The sequence below is a fragment of the Panthera tigris genome, chromosome B4 (genome assembly GCF_018350195.1).
Source record: "Panthera tigris isolate Pti1 chromosome B4, P.tigris_Pti1_mat1.1, whole genome shotgun sequence".
Lineage (NCBI taxonomy): Eukaryota > Metazoa > Chordata > Mammalia > Carnivora > Felidae > Panthera > Panthera tigris.
The window spans coordinates 93,582,606-93,604,306 of NC_056666.1; the positions used below are offsets into that span (position 1 = coordinate 93,582,606).

The following is a 21,701-nucleotide window of genomic DNA, read 5'->3' on the forward strand; positions in this document are numbered from 1 at the left end:
TGTGTACTCTTTGGTATGCATGTTTTTGAATTTGAAAGGCATGCATTTTTATTCCAGTGGATATCTTAATAACTTTATAACTATATATTTATATATATATATTACTTATATATAAATATATATATTATATATATTATTATATATTTATGAATATATTAGATATTATTCAAAGCAGTAAGCAGTATATTTCCTGCGCCTCCTCTCCCATTCCCTAATTACATTATTTTTTGTAACGTTTACCTTGTTTCTCTTCTTTCTCAACTTCTATTGGTTGTTTCATTGATACATTGTCAGGATTTATAATTTACTCTCTGTTCTATGACCATATCCTTCTCATATTTGTTTTAGACGTAATTCTACAGTTAAGTGGATTCAAGGATCACTGTCAGTTTTGTTTGTTTTTGTGGGTTTGTTTGTTTGTTTGTTTTGGTCCTAAATTCATCTCTTGTTTGGCTGAGGTTCATTCTCTACTGTCTTACAAAAGGGTTCATGAAAACTATATTGCATGCATGTTCAAAAATGTATATTACATTTGTATTTAAACAAACTTCTTTGTTATAAAATTCTTGAGCATAAAATCCTTTGGGTCACATTTTGATATTTTTTCCTTTTACAGATGTCTTGATCATTTTTACCTAGTTATCCAAAAGATTTTCATTAGCTTTGAAATCCAATAGCTTTACTACAATAGGTCTTAGTTTGACTATTTTTGTGCCATTTTTTTTCCTTTGGGTTATTATATACATTTATGTTTATAGTTTGGGTCTTCTTTTATTTCTGAAAAGTCTCTCAAAATACTTATCTAAGTTTTTTCTTTTTTTTCTGTTCCAATATCTAGATTCTTTTCTTGGTTTTATTCCTTGATTATGCATATGGTGGATTTCTTTTGTTTCTCTTCCATTTACATAATCTTCTCTCTAATCCTTTCTGTTTGTTCATTTCCATTTCATTTTACTTGCTTTTCTTAATCTGGTATTCTATGACTCTTTAAAAATGCTTTATTTTGTTTTTGATTTTTTCCTTAAAAAAATTTATTCTCCTTTGTGCTGTTTCCAAGTTTGCCTTCATTTCTGAAATAGTTTAATATTTTCCTCCCTCTTCTTCAATTTATGTTTAAGCTCTTGTAGTGGTTTTGCTTCATTCTTAAAACTTTCAAGCAGAGTTAAGAAATCATAAATCATAATCATACTTAAATCATAAATCATACTTATCAGTTCAGGCCACATTATCGTAATTGATCATGCAAGATTAGTGTTATTTTTTTCCTTTTTATTTCTATTCCTATCCCCCAGATAGGCAACCATTCACATGTGTTAGGTGTGTATCTTTTTATGTGTTTTTATAAAATGGCTATTTTTATGTATATCGTTTCTAATGTACATACATGATATTGATCATACATCTATTTTTTTTTTTCCACTTAGCACTATGTAGGGTCTGTGCATGTTGCTTTGTGGCCTTCTAATCAGTTGCTTCTAACTGGTATAATAGTAGTTATACCCATTTTTTGCCTAACTTAAACTTAAAAAAAAAAAAAAGAGTTAAGTTCTGACCAATCAGGGGTAAGTGTAGTGAGGTATACACTGCAAGTGTTCTTAAATAGAGGGAGATGTCCTTTTCTGCCCTTATCTCTTTTCTGCTGGGTGGAAATAAGGATGTGATGGCTGAAGCTTGAACAGCCATTATGGATCATGAGGTAGAAGCTGCATGTTCAAGATGGTAAAGCCACATGATAGAGAGAGAGAGAGCCTGTGTCTGTGTTGATCAGAAAGCTACCATATCAGCATAAGAGGAATACATTTTATTTTATTTAAGCTACTGCTATTTTGAGTTTTTAGCTGCTACAGACACCAATCCCTCCATGAAAATACATTGTTTAGGATAATTTTCTGGTGGCCAATGATAGGAATCCACTGAAAATATAAGCAAAATGGCAGAATTAAACATACAAGGATTTGTCACAGAACCTATGGGTAGGAATGAAGAAAGCCTCAGGAATAGACTGGAACCTGGGACAGTGGGGAGGCCAAGAGGTCCTCTCATTGTGTCTCACCTCTCCTTCTCTTCTCTCTCACTGCAGATTATTTATATATCTGGCATAGAGAAGTAATAAATAAATATGCGTTCAATGGATGGCAATTTGGGTGTCTATAGATCTGAAGCCAATTACCCAAACTTTTCCTTATATGTATGTAGCTTGTTAAAGTGACTCTTTTGAAGAGCACCATACTTTTTAGAGTCTAAGCTCTTCTGTTAACCTTTTTCTCTCAGCTTTCCAATTTTTTGCAGTTGTTTATTCCAACATTAGGAAAAGGGCCTGAAATGCAGAATTGTCCATAACCGATCTAATAAAAGACACTTCAGAGACAGCTCTGCTTTTGTACAGAAGTTATGAAAGCCAATTTTTGTGGGAATGCAAACCCTAGCTTGCAAATAATTATTTTGCTAGTCAAGGAAATATTATTTTTGGTACATTTCCCCTTGTAAACATCTTTTTTCTTTCTTTCTTTCTTTCTTTCTTTCTTTCTTTCTTTCTTTCTTTCTTTCTTTCCTTCTTCCATTTTGCATTGTTATTATTTACTGTCTGGGTTCCTGCTTTTACCTAGTTTTTTTTGCCCTTGAGGATTTCTTATGTTCTTATCAGCTTATTGATATGTTTGATAAGACGTTTTATATATTTCATCTAGCACTTTGAGTTGCTTTTGGTGGGGCAATCAGCCAGTCTCTAGTTTGCCATACTGCTGGACATGAAGTCCGGTATGCTTTTTAGAGTTTTAACTTCATTTGTCTGTAAGATATTACCCTGTATTCTGAAGACCAAGGCCCTAACTTTGGTGGTCCAAGCTCCCTGTCGGTAAAGATGAAGATTACCTTTCTACCTATGTCAAATTGTTTTTTGTAAAAGGTTCATGAGATAATTTGTGTGAAGTTAGTTTGAAACTGGAAAGTACCCTGTAAATATACATTGTCTGGACTTGGAAAAACAAAAGAGGCAAATAAGCAATAAAAAATTATAACTGATGATTTGTCAATTAAAAATTTCTGGATATTTGCATTCATCTCCTTCATTTTCTGGCCTCAGGTATGGATGTGAAAGTCTTAAGATTTCTCTAAAAAATACAATATCATCTTATATATTGTATAATTTATTTTTTTAATGAAAGAGAAAGAAGGCAGATTTGAGCACACAGCAAAATCTATCATCATATTTTTAAAGTTTGTGAAGTGTCTGTCTCTTTAATATATGGGTGAGCAATCTAACCTAGGATGCTTACAACACTTTACAGATTTTGTAGGCTGAGACTCTGAGTGTCTCACACTTTGCAACATACCTTGGTCTCTCTGTTGCAAGGACACCAAGGCATTATTACAGGTAACTACTCATATGGCTCTTTTCATTCTTAAACTATGCTTCCAGGTTAAGCATGTGGGAGGAGACACCTCTGAGTACTTTCCAAAGAGCCTCTAGGATGGTAGCTAATTTGCAAATGGACTAGCCTGGGACTCAGGCATAAGGCTACTGTTTACTATTTCCTGTAGATGCTTGATGTCTTAACTCCTATGCAGAACAGATCACAGGGCCTGTCCTCTAAACATTTATATACCAAGACAGTGTGTCAGTATGTATGTCATTTACTCATCTGCATTTATTGAGCCAGTTCTACTACGTGTCAGGTCTTGTGCTTGTTCTCAAGAAGCTAATAGTTAGTAGGAAAACAGACAAAACCACCATTACCATTCTATGTGATAACTGCTAGAAAGAGACAAGGTCCTATGGGAGCACAGCTAAGAGCACCTAACCCATACTGGGGTGGGACAGGGCTAGGTGGCAAGCAACAGGGAAGGGTTCAGAAGGGAATTGATGCTTAGTCTGAATAATGAAGGATAAACAGGAATTAGGTAAGAAAAAGGTGGAGGGTCAGGACATAACAAGAAAAAGGAGTAGCATATGTAAACATGAGATACATGAGAGAGTATGAGAAGAGTGGAGAACCCAAGTGGTTTGCTGTATGCAGAGTTATTCATTCCACGTAGCTACTATTATGCTTGTCTCCCTCGCAATGTTTGAGTTCTTGAGATAGTGTGTAATAGTTTCTCTGTCCCCAGGTCCAGCAGTAGGCACAGAGATGGAGCACAGTAAGTGATGAATAACAGTATTCATTCAGGACATGACATGAATGACAGGGGGTAACGGAGAATAGTTAGGAAGAAGGTTAATGGACGAAGGTTATTATCTAGTGACAATGAATAGGAAATGGGATAGGTTTAAGAATGACTTGGGAATTAGAATGGATAAGACTCGCTATATTGGTGAAAGTGAATAATGACTTTTCAGGTTTCTGTTTGGATGATACATGGATGGTAACAGTAATAATGTTGTTAATAATAATAGCTAATATTCATTAGACATTCTGTCATGCAGTACAGCATTTTACATGTACTAAACCATTTGCTCTCTCACGAGTCAGAGAGGTGGATACTCTTATTATCCCCATTTACTGATGAGAAAATTGGTACTATTAGAGATCAGCTTGACCAAAGTCACCCAGCTAGCACTAGTGATTTCAATCCCAGAAATCCTGATTGCTATAGTCATACACATAATCTACTCTTCTTTACTGCCTCTAACAGATGTGATCAACATTTAGAATGATGGTCCTGGTCAGTATGTCTATCACATAAATTCCATGTCTTTTACTAAACACAGAGACACATATGGCGATCGCTTCTTACTGATCAGATTTTGGGAGCTTGGTTCTGTATTTTCACTTTTCCTACCCAGAGAACCTAAAGTGCGGTGGAAGTTTGATAAAAGAGTTGACACAAAAAATGAGAGAAGGCGGATACAGAAAGGACATTCTCGAATGCTCTAGCCACTGATCAGATGATGGAATCTGGTTCTATCAGACTTCCTCTGCTTCCATCCCTCATACACACACGCACACGCTGTAAGATACATATGGACGCCAAGTTTGAGGTTGGTTCTAGTAGTCCTCAACTCACATCGAAAGTTCATTTCCCGACTCCTGGACAGTCCAACACGAAGTTAACTCGAGGCGCCCATAAAGCCCAGGGAAACTTGGCTCAGCGCCGCGGGTGCTCGTTCCCAGGGCAACCGCCCGCGGAGGCACCTGGGGCACGCTCCTCGGCACCTGCGAAGAGCCCCGCCTGGCGCCAGGGGGCGCGGGAGCGCGTCGACTCCTCCCGCCCCACGCCAGCCCCACGCCAGTCCCGCCCCCGCCCCGCCCCCAGCCCCGCCTTCCCTCCACCGGGCCCGGCCGCTCCCGGCTCCCGGCTCCTCTCCCGGCGCAGGCGCAGTCCCGCTCTCCTTCGGCGGCTCCCAGCGCAGTGCGCCCACCTTCGTTGAGTGTAGCGGCGTCGACCGGCCGGCAGTCCTCGTCTTCCTCTCGCTGCCTCAGGACAGGCTCTGTACAGCGCTGCGAGCGCCCCTGAGCGCAGGCAGCGACCGCGGTGGTTTCGGCAGGTGAGGGCAGCCGCGGGAGGGAGAGGCCCCGGACGCGGAGCACCGCCCCCCTCGGCGCCCGCGCGCCCGCCTCTCTCCCGCGAGCCGGCCTGGAGGGGCGGCGGTGGCAGGTGCAAGTGCGGGCGCGGCGCGCGACGACCTGGCCCGGCCGCCCCTGCCCGGCAAGCGCGCTCCCCCATCTCGGCACACGGGCTCGGAGAACCCCGGTGGAGGCGGCGGCGGCGGGGGGCGCGGCGCGGCGCCTCGGGGCGTCTGGGGCCGCTGGGGCGTCGGGCGGCGGCGGCTCCTCCCCCGCCCCCCGGACGCGGGCGCGTTACTCATTAACTGCGCGGTCCCGAGCGCCCGCGGCTGTGAGCCGGAATCCCGGTTACCTGTCGGCGGGGCGCGCGCGGCCGGGAGCTGGGGACCTGCGGTCGCGGAGGGGGTGGGGGTCTAAGAGAGTTCCCCGAACAAGTGTGCAGCCCCGCGCTGCGCGGGACCTGGAGCAGGATGAAGCCGTAGGCTTGGACCTGGGGTCGTAGAAAAGGACAAGCGAGGCTCGGTGCCGAGGCGTAGAGGTCACGCTCGGCGGGTTTCGGCGAAACCTGGGGGACCGGAGCGAGCGCCCGGAGTCGCGCGCCTTAGGGTGGCAGAGCATTTCAGCCTGACTTTTGTTTCGGGGAGTTGAGAAGAGCTGCACCGACGTAATTGTAATTACACTGCCCTTTCAGCGTTGACAACTCTCTGACTGCCCTGGGACCAGCCGGCTCTAATGGACTCTAGAAGTGATGATGTTAGGTGGAATCTGCAGCACGTGAAGAGTTGCCAGTTGTTATGGGATTAAGAAAACAAATCTGTAATGGCTAAAGGGTAAGGTCTCGAAAATTAAGAATGCTGAGTTCATACTGGTCCCTAAGAAGCAGACAGTTTAGTTTCGTGGAAATATAGCATATTTTGAGGCTACCTGTTTCACACTCCTCTGTTTCTCCCTCCAACCCCTTCCTTTCAGTGTAGGAAAAAGCCGTGTAATCTTTTGCCGTGGAATGATTACATAATTGGAGGAGACCCATAAGCGGATTAAAACAAAACTGTTCTATGTAAATCTGTTGAAAGACCCAGTTTTTGTTCATTATCCTCTTTCTTATTTTGTTGTCCGTAGGGTTTTTGTAAAATGGTGGATGACAAATCAAGGAGAAAAGAAGCAGAATAGATTTGTAGACTGATCACAGTAAATATTTGATACTGTTAAATATTCCACCAGGTTTATGGGGCCTTGTTCTGTTAACATTTGTCATTTATTTACCAGTACTGTGCATTTTGATAGGACTTTTCGTGTTCGGGCAGACATTGAATCCCAACTATGGTTTATGTGATCTAATCCTAAAGCCCATGTAGAATTTATAGAAGTTAGTTTAGCAGTTCTACATTTGTACTACAATAGTGCATTTCTTACTACTGGAAGAAAAGCCTTATGAGTTTTTTCTTTTTCACTACAGTAAAGTTACATATTAGTCCATACCTTTGTTAACCGAAGTGGACACTTTAATATAACTCTTCCTTGTGTGTTTGGCAAACAATACTGCTGTGGTATTAGATACCTGTACCCTTTCACTAGGATGGACATTTGCTGTTCAGCTACTTGAGGGGTTTCTAATTAGATCCAGTTGTACTTTTTGAATCAGTATAGTTATGCATATGCTTCCTTTAATATTTTTTTCCTATAATTTTCTTTAAACCCTTAGTTCACCACAACACATACATAGACATTGCACAGATAATTTTTACAATGGAAGGTTTCTTAGAAATCTAGGTCCCCATCAATTTTTAATATGGCAGAACAAAAACTTGTAGGTTACGGTAATTTTGCATGTATTATGGTACTTAGTATACCTTTTTTTTTTCCCCCTTCCTGAGAGGGACTCACCTAACCAGTTAGCTAGCTAGCGAAATGAAAAAATTTTAATCTGTTTTAAAGCTTTAGCTTCATTACTTACCCTGCATGTGACCTTGAGTAAATCATTTAACCGTTCTGAGCTTATTTTCTCTATTTGTAAATGGATAGAGTGAATTTGCCAGCTTTCAACTATTTTTACCTATTTATTTATTTTTAAATATATTATTAATTTACTTACTTAAGTAATCTCCACACCCAGCTGGGGGCTCAAACTCACAACCCCGAGATCAAGAGTTTCATACTCTTCCAACTGAGCCAGCCAGACGCCCCTCGATTCTTTTTAATGTCGTTCAGCCTGATGTGAATATCATAATGGGGGGATGAGAATCAAATGGGATAGTCCATGTGAGGTATGGGAGTGGGAGAAAGGAACAGATATTATTAGCTTGGTAGTTGGCCATACACTGTGCTTGTTGATTTACATACCTTGACCCCTTTGGTCCTCAGGACATTCCTGGGGTATAGATGGTATTACCACATTATACAGATCAGAGAACTGAGGCTCAGAGAGGCAAACTAACTTGCCTGTGGGTACTTAGTTGTCAGTGGTCCTGTAGATGATTAATGGTAGAGCCAGGGTTAATGGAACTCCTAACATGCTTGCTCTTCCATTCCTTTCTACATCTTCTGTGGAAGAGCTTTGTAACTATAAGGAGACCTCAGATAAAAGGTGTTACTATCATTTGAATTTCTGGCTACAAAGTATCCAGGTTTTTTGGTGATGGCAATACCACTACTGCTACTACTATTATTGAACTTACAACTTACTCTGTGTCAGGTTCTGGTATAAACACTGTACCAAGTCATTTACTCTTACAGTGACTTACGAGTTAGCTACTGTTTTATTCCATTTTATTTCATTTTTATTTTTAATTTTAGAGAGCATGCAACTGAGGACGAAGGGCGGAGGAAGGGAGAGAGAGAGAGAGAGAGAGAGAGAGAGAGAGAGAGAGAGAGAGAGAGAGAGAGAGAGAGAGAAAAAGAAAGAGAGAGAGAAAATCCCAAGCAGGCTCCACACTCAGCAAGAGCCTGATGTGGGGCTCGATCTCATGGGATCATGACCTGAGCCTAAATCAAGAGTTGGACACTCAACTGACTGGGCCACCCAGGCACTCCTGCTTTATCCCATTTTATAGTTGAGAAGATTGAGACACTGAGAGGTTATGTAGCTTCCTTAAGGTCACACAGCTAATTAAATGATAGGACTAGATTAGAAGTCAGGCAGTTTATCTTTAACCACTGAGAGCAGTGCTCTTAACCACTTTGCTCTGCTGCTTCATGTGTAGGTTGTCATGCTGAAGAATTGTTTTAATTAAGCTTTTATGTGATACTTAGCATAATAAGTAATTCTTTATGTGTCACCAGAGATTTTTAAATCAAATATTCATTGAGCATCTACTGTGCAGGTCACCGTGGGGGTTAAAGGAAAGTATTCATGGAGTGTGAAAGGCAGACCTTATAATCATTCCTGTAGCTTTGATAAGTTCCTCAAAATTTAGAAGGCATCTGCACTTCTCATATATGTGTTATTGTTGTAATTTTTTTTTTAATGTTTATTCTTTGAGATACAGCCAGAGTGTGAGCAGGGGAGGGTCCGAGAGAGAGGGAGACACAGAATCTGTAGCAGGCTCCAGTCTCTGAGCTGTTAGCACAGAGCCGGATGCAGGGCTCAAACTTATGAACCATGAGATCATGGCTTGAGCCGAAGTTGGGCGCTTAATGACTGAGCCACCCAGGCACCCCATTGTAATTTTAACGAGTGCCAAATAACACAAAGTGCTAGAATAGTTGGAGAGTGGAGAGAAATGATGAGTTGTGGGTAGAGATACTGTGTGTTGAGGTAATGAGGGAGAGCTTTCAGGATATTCTGAGGAGGTACACTTTTCAAGTGTAAAAGCTTTGTCTTGTGTAGAGTTTTGGTTAAGGTATAGTTCAATAAAGGATAGTAACTTGGTTACTAAGTTACTTAAGTACACTTGATATTTAAAAATAAAATAACAAAACTTTTGAAAACTCCTGGCTAGCTAATTTCTCCTTTTCTCTACTGATCTCCTTAGCTTTGCTAGGTAGTACTTTTTTTTTTCTCTTTTATTCTTCCAGAGCACTGAGTAAATGCCTCTATTTTGATATTTATTGGTTTTGGTATTCATACTGTCCTGTAAGTTTTGTTGACCTTGAGTTCCCTTCCTCTAGTGTGCACATGCTTTGAAGGCAGGACTTAAGTTATCCTAGCCCATTTTATAGCGTTTGAACTGGGCCTGGTATACCTGTAGGTACTGGGCTGTGTTTGGTGATGGGTGTCAGTGGAGGAATGTCGGGATGTATTGAAAGTCATCTAGCAGTAGTAATGGAAATGTGTTCAGAGTGAGAACTGTGTGGGCTAAGGGGAGGAAGAGAGGGATACTTCCAACAGGTAGCATTAACTTGCGCTCTGTGTTTTTCTCTTCTGCTTTCCCTTTCAGTTTACAACAAATGAGGCAGTTTCATAAGCTTCAGCTGTATCTAGTCATGGTTAGAAAGAAGTGAAATAGTAGTCTTGATTTATCTTAGAATATCAGCAACACAAAATTAGATAGCTATAGCCATAAGCTGAGATTACTTAGATCAGAGGATAAGAATGAAAATTTCTGTAGTTAACAGGATTGTAAACATAAGCATAATGGAAGTTAATAGAATTCTACATATATGAATTGACAATCTAGTATAAAGGAAATCTATGGAAGAATGTGAGAGTACCTTAGAAGTTTATAGGAGCATACAAATGATAGCTTTGAACCAATTAAGTGCATTGTAATTTTATGTGTCCAGATAATAGTATTGAGTATTTGGGGGCACCTGGTTGACACATCAGGGTAAAATATAAAAAACGAAAACAAAATAAATTCAAAAGGCAATAAGTAAATGTGCATTAATTTCCTTTTAGGAAAAGAATTATATTTGATCCCTAGACATCAGAAAGAAAAACTTGTTTTCCCTTTTCTTTCCTTTTTTTTAAGTTTATTTATGTGTTTTGAGAGAGAGTGTGTGAACGAGTGGGGGAGGGGTAGAGAGAGAATTCCAAGCAGGCTCCCCCCTGTCAGCGTAGAGCCCCATTTGGGTCTCCATCTCATGAACCTTGAGAACATGACCTGAGCCAGGATCAAGGGTCAGATGCTTAACTGACTAAGCCACCCAGGCCCCCGAGAGAAAATGATTTATATATAAATAACATACTGTTATATCTATATCTATCTATCTATATATATGTAAATAACATACTGTTTTGGTCTTTTTCCTTATTTATATAGTGTTTGAATAAATTTGAAAGCTCTCTAATTAATGGAGAATTTCAAATAAGTAGTTGCAAAAATGTAATGGATCTCAAAGTTCCTGTCATTTAACCCCAGTAGTCAGCAAGAAGAGTCAGTCCTGCCACATCTGTTTCTCTCCTTCTTGTATTATTTTGAGCAAATTCCAGGCATTGTATACTTTCATCTGTAAATATTTCAGTATGTTTTTTTAAAGCATGAAGGGCAGTTAGCTACAATACTGTTATACACTTAAAAAAAAAAAATAACAATAGGGGTGTCTGGGTGGCTTGGTACATTAAGCATCCTCCTCTTGATTTCAGCTCAGGTCATGATCTCCTGGTTCATGAGTTCGAGCCCTGTGTTGGGCTCTATGGTGACAGCACAGAGCCTGCTTAGTATTCTCTTTCTCTCCCTCTCCTCCTCTGCCCCTCTCCTACTCATGTGTGTACTCTCTCTCTCTCAAAAATAAATATTAAAAAAATAAAAGTAAATTAACAATAATTCCTTTGTATCAAATATCCACACATTTTTGAATATATAATAAGGCCGCTATAATAAAATCAAGTCTCTTTATTTTTATTTATATGCTTCCTTCATTCCCCTAAGTTCTATAAGAGGCTAAATAAGTATTTTAAACCCCACATAGCAAAATAGAGGAGGAAATGTTGATAGCAAAGAGAATGTGGGAAGAAAGAATAGAAAGAACACATCACAATAGCAAATGCTTATTTTAGCAGCTGTGCATTAGAGAAACTTTAGTTTTCCCTTTCTGAAAGTAAGTACAAGATTAAACTGTGTTCTTGTTTAGATTGTTCACTTACTTATGGTTGGGTGAGACCTGCCCTAGAGTGCATCTGTCTTGATCTACCATTTATCTGAATCTAGCCTTTCCCCGCCATCAGTTTTATCTTTTAAGTGATTCTTGGATGTAGTGGAGTCAGGTGTCAGAATCAGACACACCAGGATTGAATCCTAGCTGTTATTTATTGACATGTTTGATCTGGATGAAATTAATTATTCTCTCTGAGCCTCAAGTTCTTTTTCTGTAAAAAAAAAAAAAAAAAAAAAAGATACGAGGGGCGCCGGGGTGGCTCAGTCAGTTAAGTGTCCGACTTCAGCTCAGGTCATGATCTCACAGTCTGAGTTTGAGCCCCGCATCGGGGCTCTGTGCTCATGGCTCAGAGCCCGGAGCCTGCTTCGGATTCTGTGTCTCCCTCTTTCTCTCTTCCCCTTCACTGCTCTTTCTCTCTCTCTCTCTCTCTCAAAATAATAATAAACATCAAAAAAACTAAAAAAGTAAGAACCAGTTCAAAGGGTTGGTGTGAGGAATAACTGGAATAATGTATATAATGTGTTTGTGTGTGTGTGTATCACACATGCAGAGTATAGGTGTGTATGTGTGTAATGTGTATGTGCATGTATGTGTATATAAATACAAATGACGGTGTCCTGAAGGCTTTTCATGTGTGTGTATATATATGTGTGTGTACTTCCATTCCTTCCAATATCAAAGTATCGAGATTGACATTAGATCAGACCTTTGTAATCTCTTGGCTAACCTGTTGCAGTAACCTCTTAACCAGTTGCCTCTAGTCTCTTCTCTCTAGTTAAAGTCCTTATTGCCTTGGGAATTATTTTTTCTAATCTACACTAACTGCACTAATCTTTACTACATCAAAGTGTATCTACACTTGGTAAAATGTAGATCTGACCATCTCTCCAGGATAAACTACAAGCAGCATTTTCCATGTTAAATGAAGCTTTTAATGATCTGTCACATATCTGCCTCTCTAGCCTGATGTTCTGTCCTTCTCTTCTTTGTTAGTTTCATTAGTGCCAGACTGTTATTCCCTGACTGTCCTGTATTATTGCCCTGCCTTGTCGACCTATTGAATTCCTACACAGGGTTTAAAATTTTATTTTTTATGTTATATTTTATTTACATTTTATAACTTATATTACTTATAACTTATATTTTACTTCTCCTGAAACATTTCTTTCCCTCCCCCAGCCCTCAGGGTAATCATTTAGTGGCTCACAACAGGCTGTGTACCTTCTCTTTAGTCCCATTTCATTGCACCATTCTTAGAACTTGGTGCCAGGATTTGCCCCGAGGAGTTGAAGCTGGCAATCATCCTTCCATTCCAATTAGAATAGACACAATTGATAAAAAAAACTTATTAAATACACTAATATTATATATGGATAAATGTATTTAATAAATAAAATTTAAATACTGGTTTTTAAGGAAGTGACAATGGAATTTGTAACACTTTAATTCGTTATACACTGTTGAGATAGCAATCTAATTTTTAATGACAGGCTGTTTCTTCCATAATTCATGCTGAATTGAGTCATTTGGGAATTACTAAAAGCATCTGTACCTTCCTCCCTGCTTTCCATCCTCCAGCAGTCTTTCAGTAAGTTGAAAGAGGAAAATAATACAGATGTAAACATTTCTGTATGTTATATACAGTATATATAGTATAACATAATAGATGCTTGCTTTGTTGAGGAAGAACATTTAGAACAGTATGCCTATAATTTAACAATATTTAAAAATTTTTTTTTTAACGTTTATTTATTTTTGAGACAGAGCATGAACGGGGGAGCGTCAGAGAGAGAGAGGGAGGCACAGAATCTGAAACAGGCTCCAGGCTCTGAGCTGTCAGCACAGAGCCTGACGCGAGGCTTGAACTCATGAACCGTGAGATCATGACCTGAGCCGAAATGGGACACTTAACCGACTGAACCACCCAGGCGCCCCGAACAATATTTTTTTTTTTTTATTTTAAAAAAAAAATTTTTTTTTTAATGTTTATTTATTTTTGAGACAGAGAGAGACAGAACATGAATGGGGGAGGGACAGAGAGAGAGGGAGACACAGAATTGGAAGCAGGCTCCAGGCTCTGAGCCATCAGCCCAGAGCCCGACGCGGGGCTCGAACTCACGGACCGTGAGATCGTGACCTGAGCTGAAGTCGGACGCTTAACCAACTGAGCCACCCAGGCACCCTCCAAACAATATTTTTAAACCAAACAAAACAACCGTTGTTGTTTTTTTTTCTCTTGATGATGTTTGTGCTGATATTTGGCAAGTATTAGATTAACACTCGTTAATTCTTCCCATCAGAAAGTCAGAATCTGGTCTTCCTTCTGGCCTACAGATACACTCACCCACCACCTTATAATCAGGATCATTGGTTCCAATTCCATCGCTAAATAGATGAAGATATTGGGGCTCAGAGAAGTTTAATTCACCTGCCCAAGTTTGCAGGTGTAAGTTAGAGGTTGATCAAAGCTAAGACTTGAACTTTCTTCTTTAGGTACTGGTGTTTCTGTTCTGCTGTGGTGCATATAGCTTGGAGGAATTTTAGTAAATATAGAATTAAAATTATTTAATTTTCAGATATTAAATTGGTCTAAAAAAGATTAAAATTACAGCCTTAAAGTTTTCTTTCCTTAGAGGTAAATCTTTTGTTTCTTGTTAAGTAAGTCAAATAAGGGGAATATGCTTTTTGTGAGAAAATGGATTTTATTTGTTCTTTTGGACTATAATAGAAATTGAGTTTCTCGATTTCATTTAAATTGTGTATGTATATCCATTTTATCCAAGTGCTTTAGTTTTTAATTGAAAATATTGTAGCAGCAATTCATCTTAGTTTCTTGAGTTATTCTAGGGATGTTTTTTATTTTCAGTTAGAAAATTCACTCTAAATAGAAAAAAGAATTTTTATGACAAGTTACTGGAAATTTTCTAGGCATTTATTAAATAAGTTAGTACATATGAACTTTTTAGCAACAATATCTGACACAGAGTTAACTTTAAATATTGGCTGCTGTTTTAGCTGTGATAATACTGACTTCTAAAAAGAAGAAATAACATGAAATACATATGGCTAATCAGAAATAAACTGTTTTGGGGTGCGTTGGTGGCTAAGTTGGTTGAGTATCTGGCTCTTGGTTTTGGCTCAGGTCATGATCTTGCTGTTCGTGGGTTTGAGCCCTGGGTTGGGCTCTGTGCTGACAGTAGGGAGCCTGCTTGGAATTCTCTCTCTCTCCCTCTCAAAATAAATAGAGAAGGGGAGAGAGAGAGAGAGAAGAGAGAGAGAATGAATATGAATGAGTGGGAGAGGGGCAGAGAGAGAGGGAGAGACAGAATCTGAAGCAGCCTCCAGGCTCTGAGCTGTCAGCACAGAGCCCAACACTGGGCTCAAACTCATGAACTGCGAGATCGTGACCTGAACCGAAGTCGGCTGCTTAACCGACTGAGCCACCCAGGCACCTCTTTAAATGTTTATTTTTGAGGGAGGGAGGGACAGAGAGAGAGAGAGAGAGAGAGGGAGAGGGAGGGAGAGGGAGAGGGAGGGAGGGAGGGAGGGAGGGAGGGAGGGAGAGAGAGAGAGAGAGAGAGAGAGAGAGAGAGAGAGAGAGAGAGAGAGAGAGATGCAAGCAAGGGAGGGGCAGAGAGAGAGGGAGAGAGAGAATCCCAAGCAGGCTCTGAACTGTCAGCAGTGAGCCCAGTGTGGGACTGGAACTCGGGAACCATGAGTTCATGACCTGAACTGAAGTGGGATGCTTAACTGACTGAGCGACCCAGGTGCCCCAAGCTTCCATATATTTTAAAGAGCAAAAGATTTTCAGACCAGTGTGATTGGTGGCTGATTACTAGCTACGTTACATTTTATGGAAATTGTACATGCTTGAAAAAGGCACTGAATTTAATCTTAAAATAATCTTTTTCAGAAGTGACTTGAATTTAAACAAAGTTTAAATGTATCCTCCAGAACGAAAACTTGTAGGTAGATGCCCTGCCCAAGGGTGCTGTCCCAAGTGTTATGTACGTTTCTTTTATTTCTCAGCATATAAGGTAGAAAACCCAGGCACAGATTTCCAGATGAGAAACCTAGGCACGGGTTGGCCCAATAATTTGACGGAAGTGAATTCAAACCTGCCTCTCTTTGAGACTTGCATTTTATGTTCGTTACTTTTGTTTCAGTTTATAGTCTATTCGTATTCTCCATAAATGCTTTGCTTTCACACCTCGGACATGCCTGAAAAGCCCTTCAAAGAGCTTTATCTTTCTCATTAGTTTCTTGTTCTTTGGGTCTTTTCTTCGGCTTTACTTTTTCTGGAAGTCTTTCTTGTGATTCATTTGCCCCCTCCTCTCTGGTCTCTTAATACCCTTTGTGTCTTCTGTGGCATTTATTACACTGTATCATTGCTTCTACTTGGCAGTCTCCTACTTTCTTCAGACTATTTGGGAGCAGAGACAATTTTTCATCTTCTTTCCCCAGAGCCTGACACATAGCAGGCCCTCAAAATACTTGTTGAAAGAATAGCTGAAATAGTATGTATATAGGTCAGAAAAATAAGATGGATGTTGCAGGGATGATGGATTTTATTCCAACATAAGAAACATTTTTACTCAAACAGTCTAACACTGGAATGGCAAAGCAGTTCAACTGGTGGTAGTATGTTGTGGTTAAGAGCTCGGAGTCTGGAGTTCAACAGATGGAGGTCTTCGTCCTGGCTGTCTTAAGCTGCAGTGTCTTTATAAATGCACTGGAACTACACTTGATATTTAGTAAGTGCTCAAAAAATACTAGCTGCTATTCTGAGAGAAACTGCCTTACCATCCTATATGATTGGGACTGGTAGTTGGATGGCTCAGAGTCCCATTCCCTCCTTCTCCCTCTGGGTTATTTTGAAGCAAATCCAAGTAATTTTCAGTACATATATCTAAAAGGTAAGGATTTTTTTTTTTTATATAACCATAATATCATTATCCCTAAAAATTGACAGTAATTCATAACATCAGTAATATCCAGTGCTCAAGTTTCCTTGTTTGTCTCATAATTTTGTTTTCTAGTTGGCTTTATTCAAAAATTCAAACAAGATCCTCACATTGTATTTAGTTATATCTGTTAATTCTCTTTAAATTTGTAAGTTCCCTCTACCTTTTTTTTTTTTCTATTTTATTGAAAAAACCAGGTGGTTTGCCTAGTAGAGTTTCCCAAAGTCTAGATTTTGCTGTTTTGTCCCTGTGGTGTTATTTAACATGTTTGTTTCTTTTCTGTGAAGACCTACCTACAGGCTTGATTTGTTTGGGATCCCCCCCTTTTTTTTGAGGGTGGCAAGAATGCTTCATGGATGGTGGTGCTGTCCATTTCTTACTTCACCACATAATCCCATAATGTCTTAATTTCTTTTTGTGATAAGATGTCATCAGTGAGTTCAGGTCCTGTTGTTCTGATCCACTAACTGTAAAGTTCCCCACATAGCTTTTTACCTTATGGCTTTAATAGCTATTCATTATTGATGCCTAGACCCATTTTATTAGGATTGCAAATTCATATTTATTAAATGGAATTCTTTTAAAAAGAGGGTTTTCTCATAAACTGTTTAGTTCTCTGATGTACAAGAAAATCAGGGTAAGTACCTGATTCTTTATTTTACCAGTTTTCAAAATAATGAATCGGCTCCCTAGCACCAATCAAAGGGGATCAGTGAGATTTTGTTTTTATTTATGATCATGAGTTTCATAAATTTAAAAATATTTTTGTTTTCGTTCCTTACAGATAATATCTTTTTGATGTTCAGGTTGTCTCATCTTTGGTGAGTGGGAATCCTTTTGATGCCACTCCAGTAGTCTTTGATGGGCTTCTTGTTTCCTGGTATAACAGGATGTTCCAGGGTCTTTTTGTACGTTACTGCCCTTGGCCTGGAAATCAGCTATTCCTCTGAGGAGCCCTCGTTCTTTTTTTTTGTAGGAAATGGTATTACTCTGGGCATTACTCATTGCTCCTGAGTGGTTACTGTTGTTACACCACCTCAGTGGATACATTTAGGAATTTTTGTTTTAATAGAAATTTTTTTTCTGATTTTTCTGATTCAAATGTAGAACTTCAGAGTTTTTGCTTCTTTGATTTTATATTTATAGCTCTTCCTCATGTGCTGAAAATCTTAATTCTGAATGACATTAGCATAATAACTTATTTGCCTGGTATTATATAAAATAGTTTCAGAATAGGGATATCAACATTACTAATATGATTACTGAAAATAGTTTATAACTCTTTTCACATTTTTTATCTTTAGAATATATTCTGTATAGTTTTAATGTTTTAAAATCATTTGCAGTAGCTCTTTTCTATGTTGGTAAGCCACCATCTCAGTACATAGCCTGAATCATTTGTTTTATTTTTAGAGATTCTTTTTTAAAATTTAATCTTGTTTTTTTGTTTATGTGGTTCCAAGGTCAAATTCAAATACAAGGCAAAATCCGTTTTGAAAAGTCTAGTTTTCATGCCTATCTCCTCTTCCTATTATCTCCCTCTTCCTATAGATAACCATTTCTATTAGGTTTTGGTTTATCCTTCCACTTTTAAAATATAAGTATGTATACATAGTAATACATCTATATGTCACATAGACATAGAAATTAATTTGTATTTTCTCCTTTTTTAGGTAAAAGGTAGCTTCCTGTGCATAGTTATTTATTTTGTTTTTTAATGTTACTGTAGCCTCAAAATCCCCTCATAGCAGTATGTAGATATTATTTATTTTTTACAGCTGCATAGTGCTTCATTATGAGCACTACATTATTAGCTCATTCAGTCTTTTGCTGTAACAAGACTTTTGCTAATGTTGCTAGCCTTATGCATTTATCTGTTCTTTTTTATTTTGCCAGTTTATCTTTAGAATAAAGCCCTAAAAGTAGGCATGTTGGGTCATAGGTTTAATGAATATGTCATTTTGCCAGATATTGTCAAATTTTCCTCAATAGGGTTTGTACCGTGTTGCATTTCCAGAAATGCAAATGCTTTCACATTCTATGATTCCATGAACTTCCAAGGTGTAAAGACATGAATTAAAGGTATATGGGATGGTTGAAAGAAAGTATCAAATGGTTACCGAGAAAATGTCGAAAGGTTAATGAGAAAACCTGTTTTCTGCTTAAAAGTGACTGTGATTAGTAAACCGTATTCAAATGAAAATGAAATTTTCAGGGTTAATGTTTGTTTGGTATATGTATGTATTATGAATAAGGAATGAAAATATTCTTTTGGATGAAAAATAATAAGTATTAAACACTTTAAATTCCTTGTTAATAGGACCTTTCATTTGGTGTAGTGAATATTTTGGGTGAAAAAACGAGAATTAGTTTCATTTTGAAGACTAAAATTATTATTTGCTTCCAGAGAAAACACTGGATTTGAAATTTGTGACATGTTGTAATTGCACTTTCGAGAGATTATATTAGGTCACCTCTCTTCTTTGCCAATTTTACTGCGGCCTTTTTGTTTTCTACTTGTCTTGTTTCAAACATTTTTTAAAGGATATAAAAGTATAATTTTTCAGTTTAATGAAATTTTCTGTATTTTATGAAGAAATTAGGTACTATATTGGTGCTTGCGTTTGAGAATTTTGGTAGGGTATCACTCACAATTATCAAAGTTTTATTGTAGGAAGGAAAAAAATGGGAAGAGGTGTTGGGCTCAGATCATAGAAGACTTGGTTTCCAGGCTGTTTAGTTTGGACTGTATTCTGTAGATAGTGGAAAACTAATAAAGGATTTATGAGTTCTTTCACATTCAAGTGAAAAATTTGAGTGGTACAGTTTTTAGTTTTAATGTAAACTTTGTGATATAATTGAGTGGTTATATGAAATATTTTTTGATTATGTAGATGCAGAAGTATACATGTTATTGTTAATGGCCAGTTATGGTAACAAATGTTTTTTGAGGCCATACTGTGTACCAAGTACATAGTACACCGCTAAGTACTTTATTTGGATTGTCCCCATTAATCCTTACAGCACCTTGGAGAATGGAGACAATGTTGTCATTCTCATTCTCATCCTATCAGAGGAGAAATTTAAATTTTTTTAAATGTTTATTTATTTTGAAGAGAGGGAGAGCAGGGAAGGTGCAGAGAGTGAGGGAGAGAGAGAATCGCAAGCAGGCTCTGAGTTGTCAGCACAGAGCTTGACATGGGGCTTGATCCCACAAACCACGAGATCATGACCTGAGCAGAAATCAGCCTCTGATGCTTAACCAGCTGTGCCACCCAGGCGCCCCAGGAGAAATTGAAGGCTTAGAGAAATGCAACACATTATCCTAGATTGGATCCTGGATCTATAAGTAAAGCCATTATTGGGACAATCAGTGAAATTTGACTGGAGCCTGTTGAATAGATTGTAATATCAATCAGTGTTAATTTCCTGATTTTGATGGTTTTGTGGTTAGACAGGAAAATGTCCTTGTATTTAAGATACATATATTGAGATATTAAGCAGTAATGGGCATCATGTCTGAAACCTATTCTCAAGTGGTTTCAAAGTGTTAACATGTTGTTTCATAATCTGGGTAAAAGGTATATGAAAATTCTGCAGCTCTTACCTGAACTTGAATTTATCAGTTGATCCTTGACCAACATGACTTTGAACTGGACGGGTTCACTTTATGTGGGTTTTTTTTTTTTTGGATAAACACAATACAGTACTATAAATGTATTTTCTTTTCCTTATGGTTTTAATATTTTCTTTTCTCTAGCTTTATTGTAAGAACACAATATATAATACATATAAGTACAAAATATATGTTAATTGACTGTTTATGTTATCATTACAGTTTCTGGTCAAGAGGAGGCTAACAGTAGTTAAGATGTTGTGGAGTTAAAAGTTACATGTGGATTTTCAGCAGTTGGTGCCCCAACCACAGTGTTGTTCAAAGGTCAACTGTATAGTATAGTGTATATATCTCATTTTAAGTGTGAGTATATATGTATATATGTGTGTGTATATATATATAAAGGTATATATAGATATGTATATAGATATACACACATGTATATAGATATATATAAAGATATATATAGATATGTATATATACCTTTATGTATATATATCTTTATATATATACATACACATACATACACATATCTTTACTGCATCTTCTATTTACTCTAACCAATATCATATGATAGAAAAGTTAAAAATATCAAAGAAATTTTTATTTATTCCTCATTGTTACTTATTAAATTACTCAGTTTGACAACATTAGCTATAACTTTCAAGTTTATTCCAAATCAGATTGTTTGTATTTTGTAATATTTATGCTCTGAGATCACTTAATAAATGTTAAGTGATAATAGTGTTTTTTTAAATATTTTTATTAGAAGTTTATTCTTTATAATGGATTGTTGTTAAAAACACATTTTATAAAGGGGCACCTAGGTGGCTCAGTCAGTTAAGCATCTGATTCTTGGTTTTGGCTCAGGTCATGATCTCATGGTTTATGAGTTTGAGCCCTGTGTTGGGCTGTCTGCTGGCAGTGTGGTCCTTCTCTCTGTCCCTCTCTCACTGTGTCTCTCTTTTTACCCCCTGGTTGTATGCATGCTCTGTCTCTCTCAAAAATAAATAAACATTAAAAAAACATTTTACAAGTTATATATTTAATTTTAATTTAGTTTTATTTTGTTAATATAATTTTAAATGGCACTATCAAAATAACTCCGCTTTTTGTTTTAACATAGGTTATCTTATGATGAGGCTTTTGCTATGGCTAATGACCCCTTGGAAGGCTTCCATGAAGTAAACCTTGCTTCACCTACTTCTCCAGACCTTCTTGGTGTGTATGAATCAGGAACTCAAGAGCAGACTACCTCACCAAGTGTCATCTACCGGCCACATCCTTCAGCTCTGTGCTCTGCCCCCATTCAGGCTAATGCCTTAGATGTTTCCGACCTTCCTACACAACCTGTGTATTCATCCCCCAGACGTTTAAATTGTGCAGAAATATCTAGTATCAGGTAGGAGATCATTAAGATACTTATTTTGGAGTATCATGTTAAACAAATGACAGCTTGCTTGTTTGCCTTATTTTCAGTTTTAATATTTTAGAAAATTTAAATAATAAAAGCATGTCCATGAAGAGAGCAATGCATGTTAATGTTGAAGAGCAGGGGTCAGCAGTCTTTTTACGTAAAGG

At 38.2% G+C, this 21,701-nt stretch overlaps 1 protein-coding gene across 6 annotated transcripts in view; it reads left to right on the forward strand.

The window, feature by feature from the left end:
* The first annotated feature begins 4,880 nt into the window (after positions 1–4,880).
* Positions 4,881–21,701, forward strand: part of LOC102970128 (RAB3A interacting protein) — a 47,342-nt gene continuing 30,521 nt past the window's right edge. For 3 of the 6 annotated variants that reach the window (XM_042992738.1, XM_042992741.1, XM_042992742.1), the window contains exons 1-3: positions 5,397–5,485; positions 6,196–6,334; positions 21,247–21,522. In XM_042992738.1, coding sequence (XP_042848672.1) covers positions 6,324–6,334; positions 21,247–21,522 — 287 coding nt within the window. In that variant the 5' untranslated portion in view covers positions 5,397–5,485; positions 6,196–6,323. Of the gene's footprint in view, positions 4,979–5,246; positions 5,486–5,913; positions 6,335–21,246; positions 21,523–21,701 lie in introns of those variants that run through there. The other 3 variants (XM_042992740.1, XM_042992743.1, XM_042992739.1) reach the window with 3 other exon arrangements.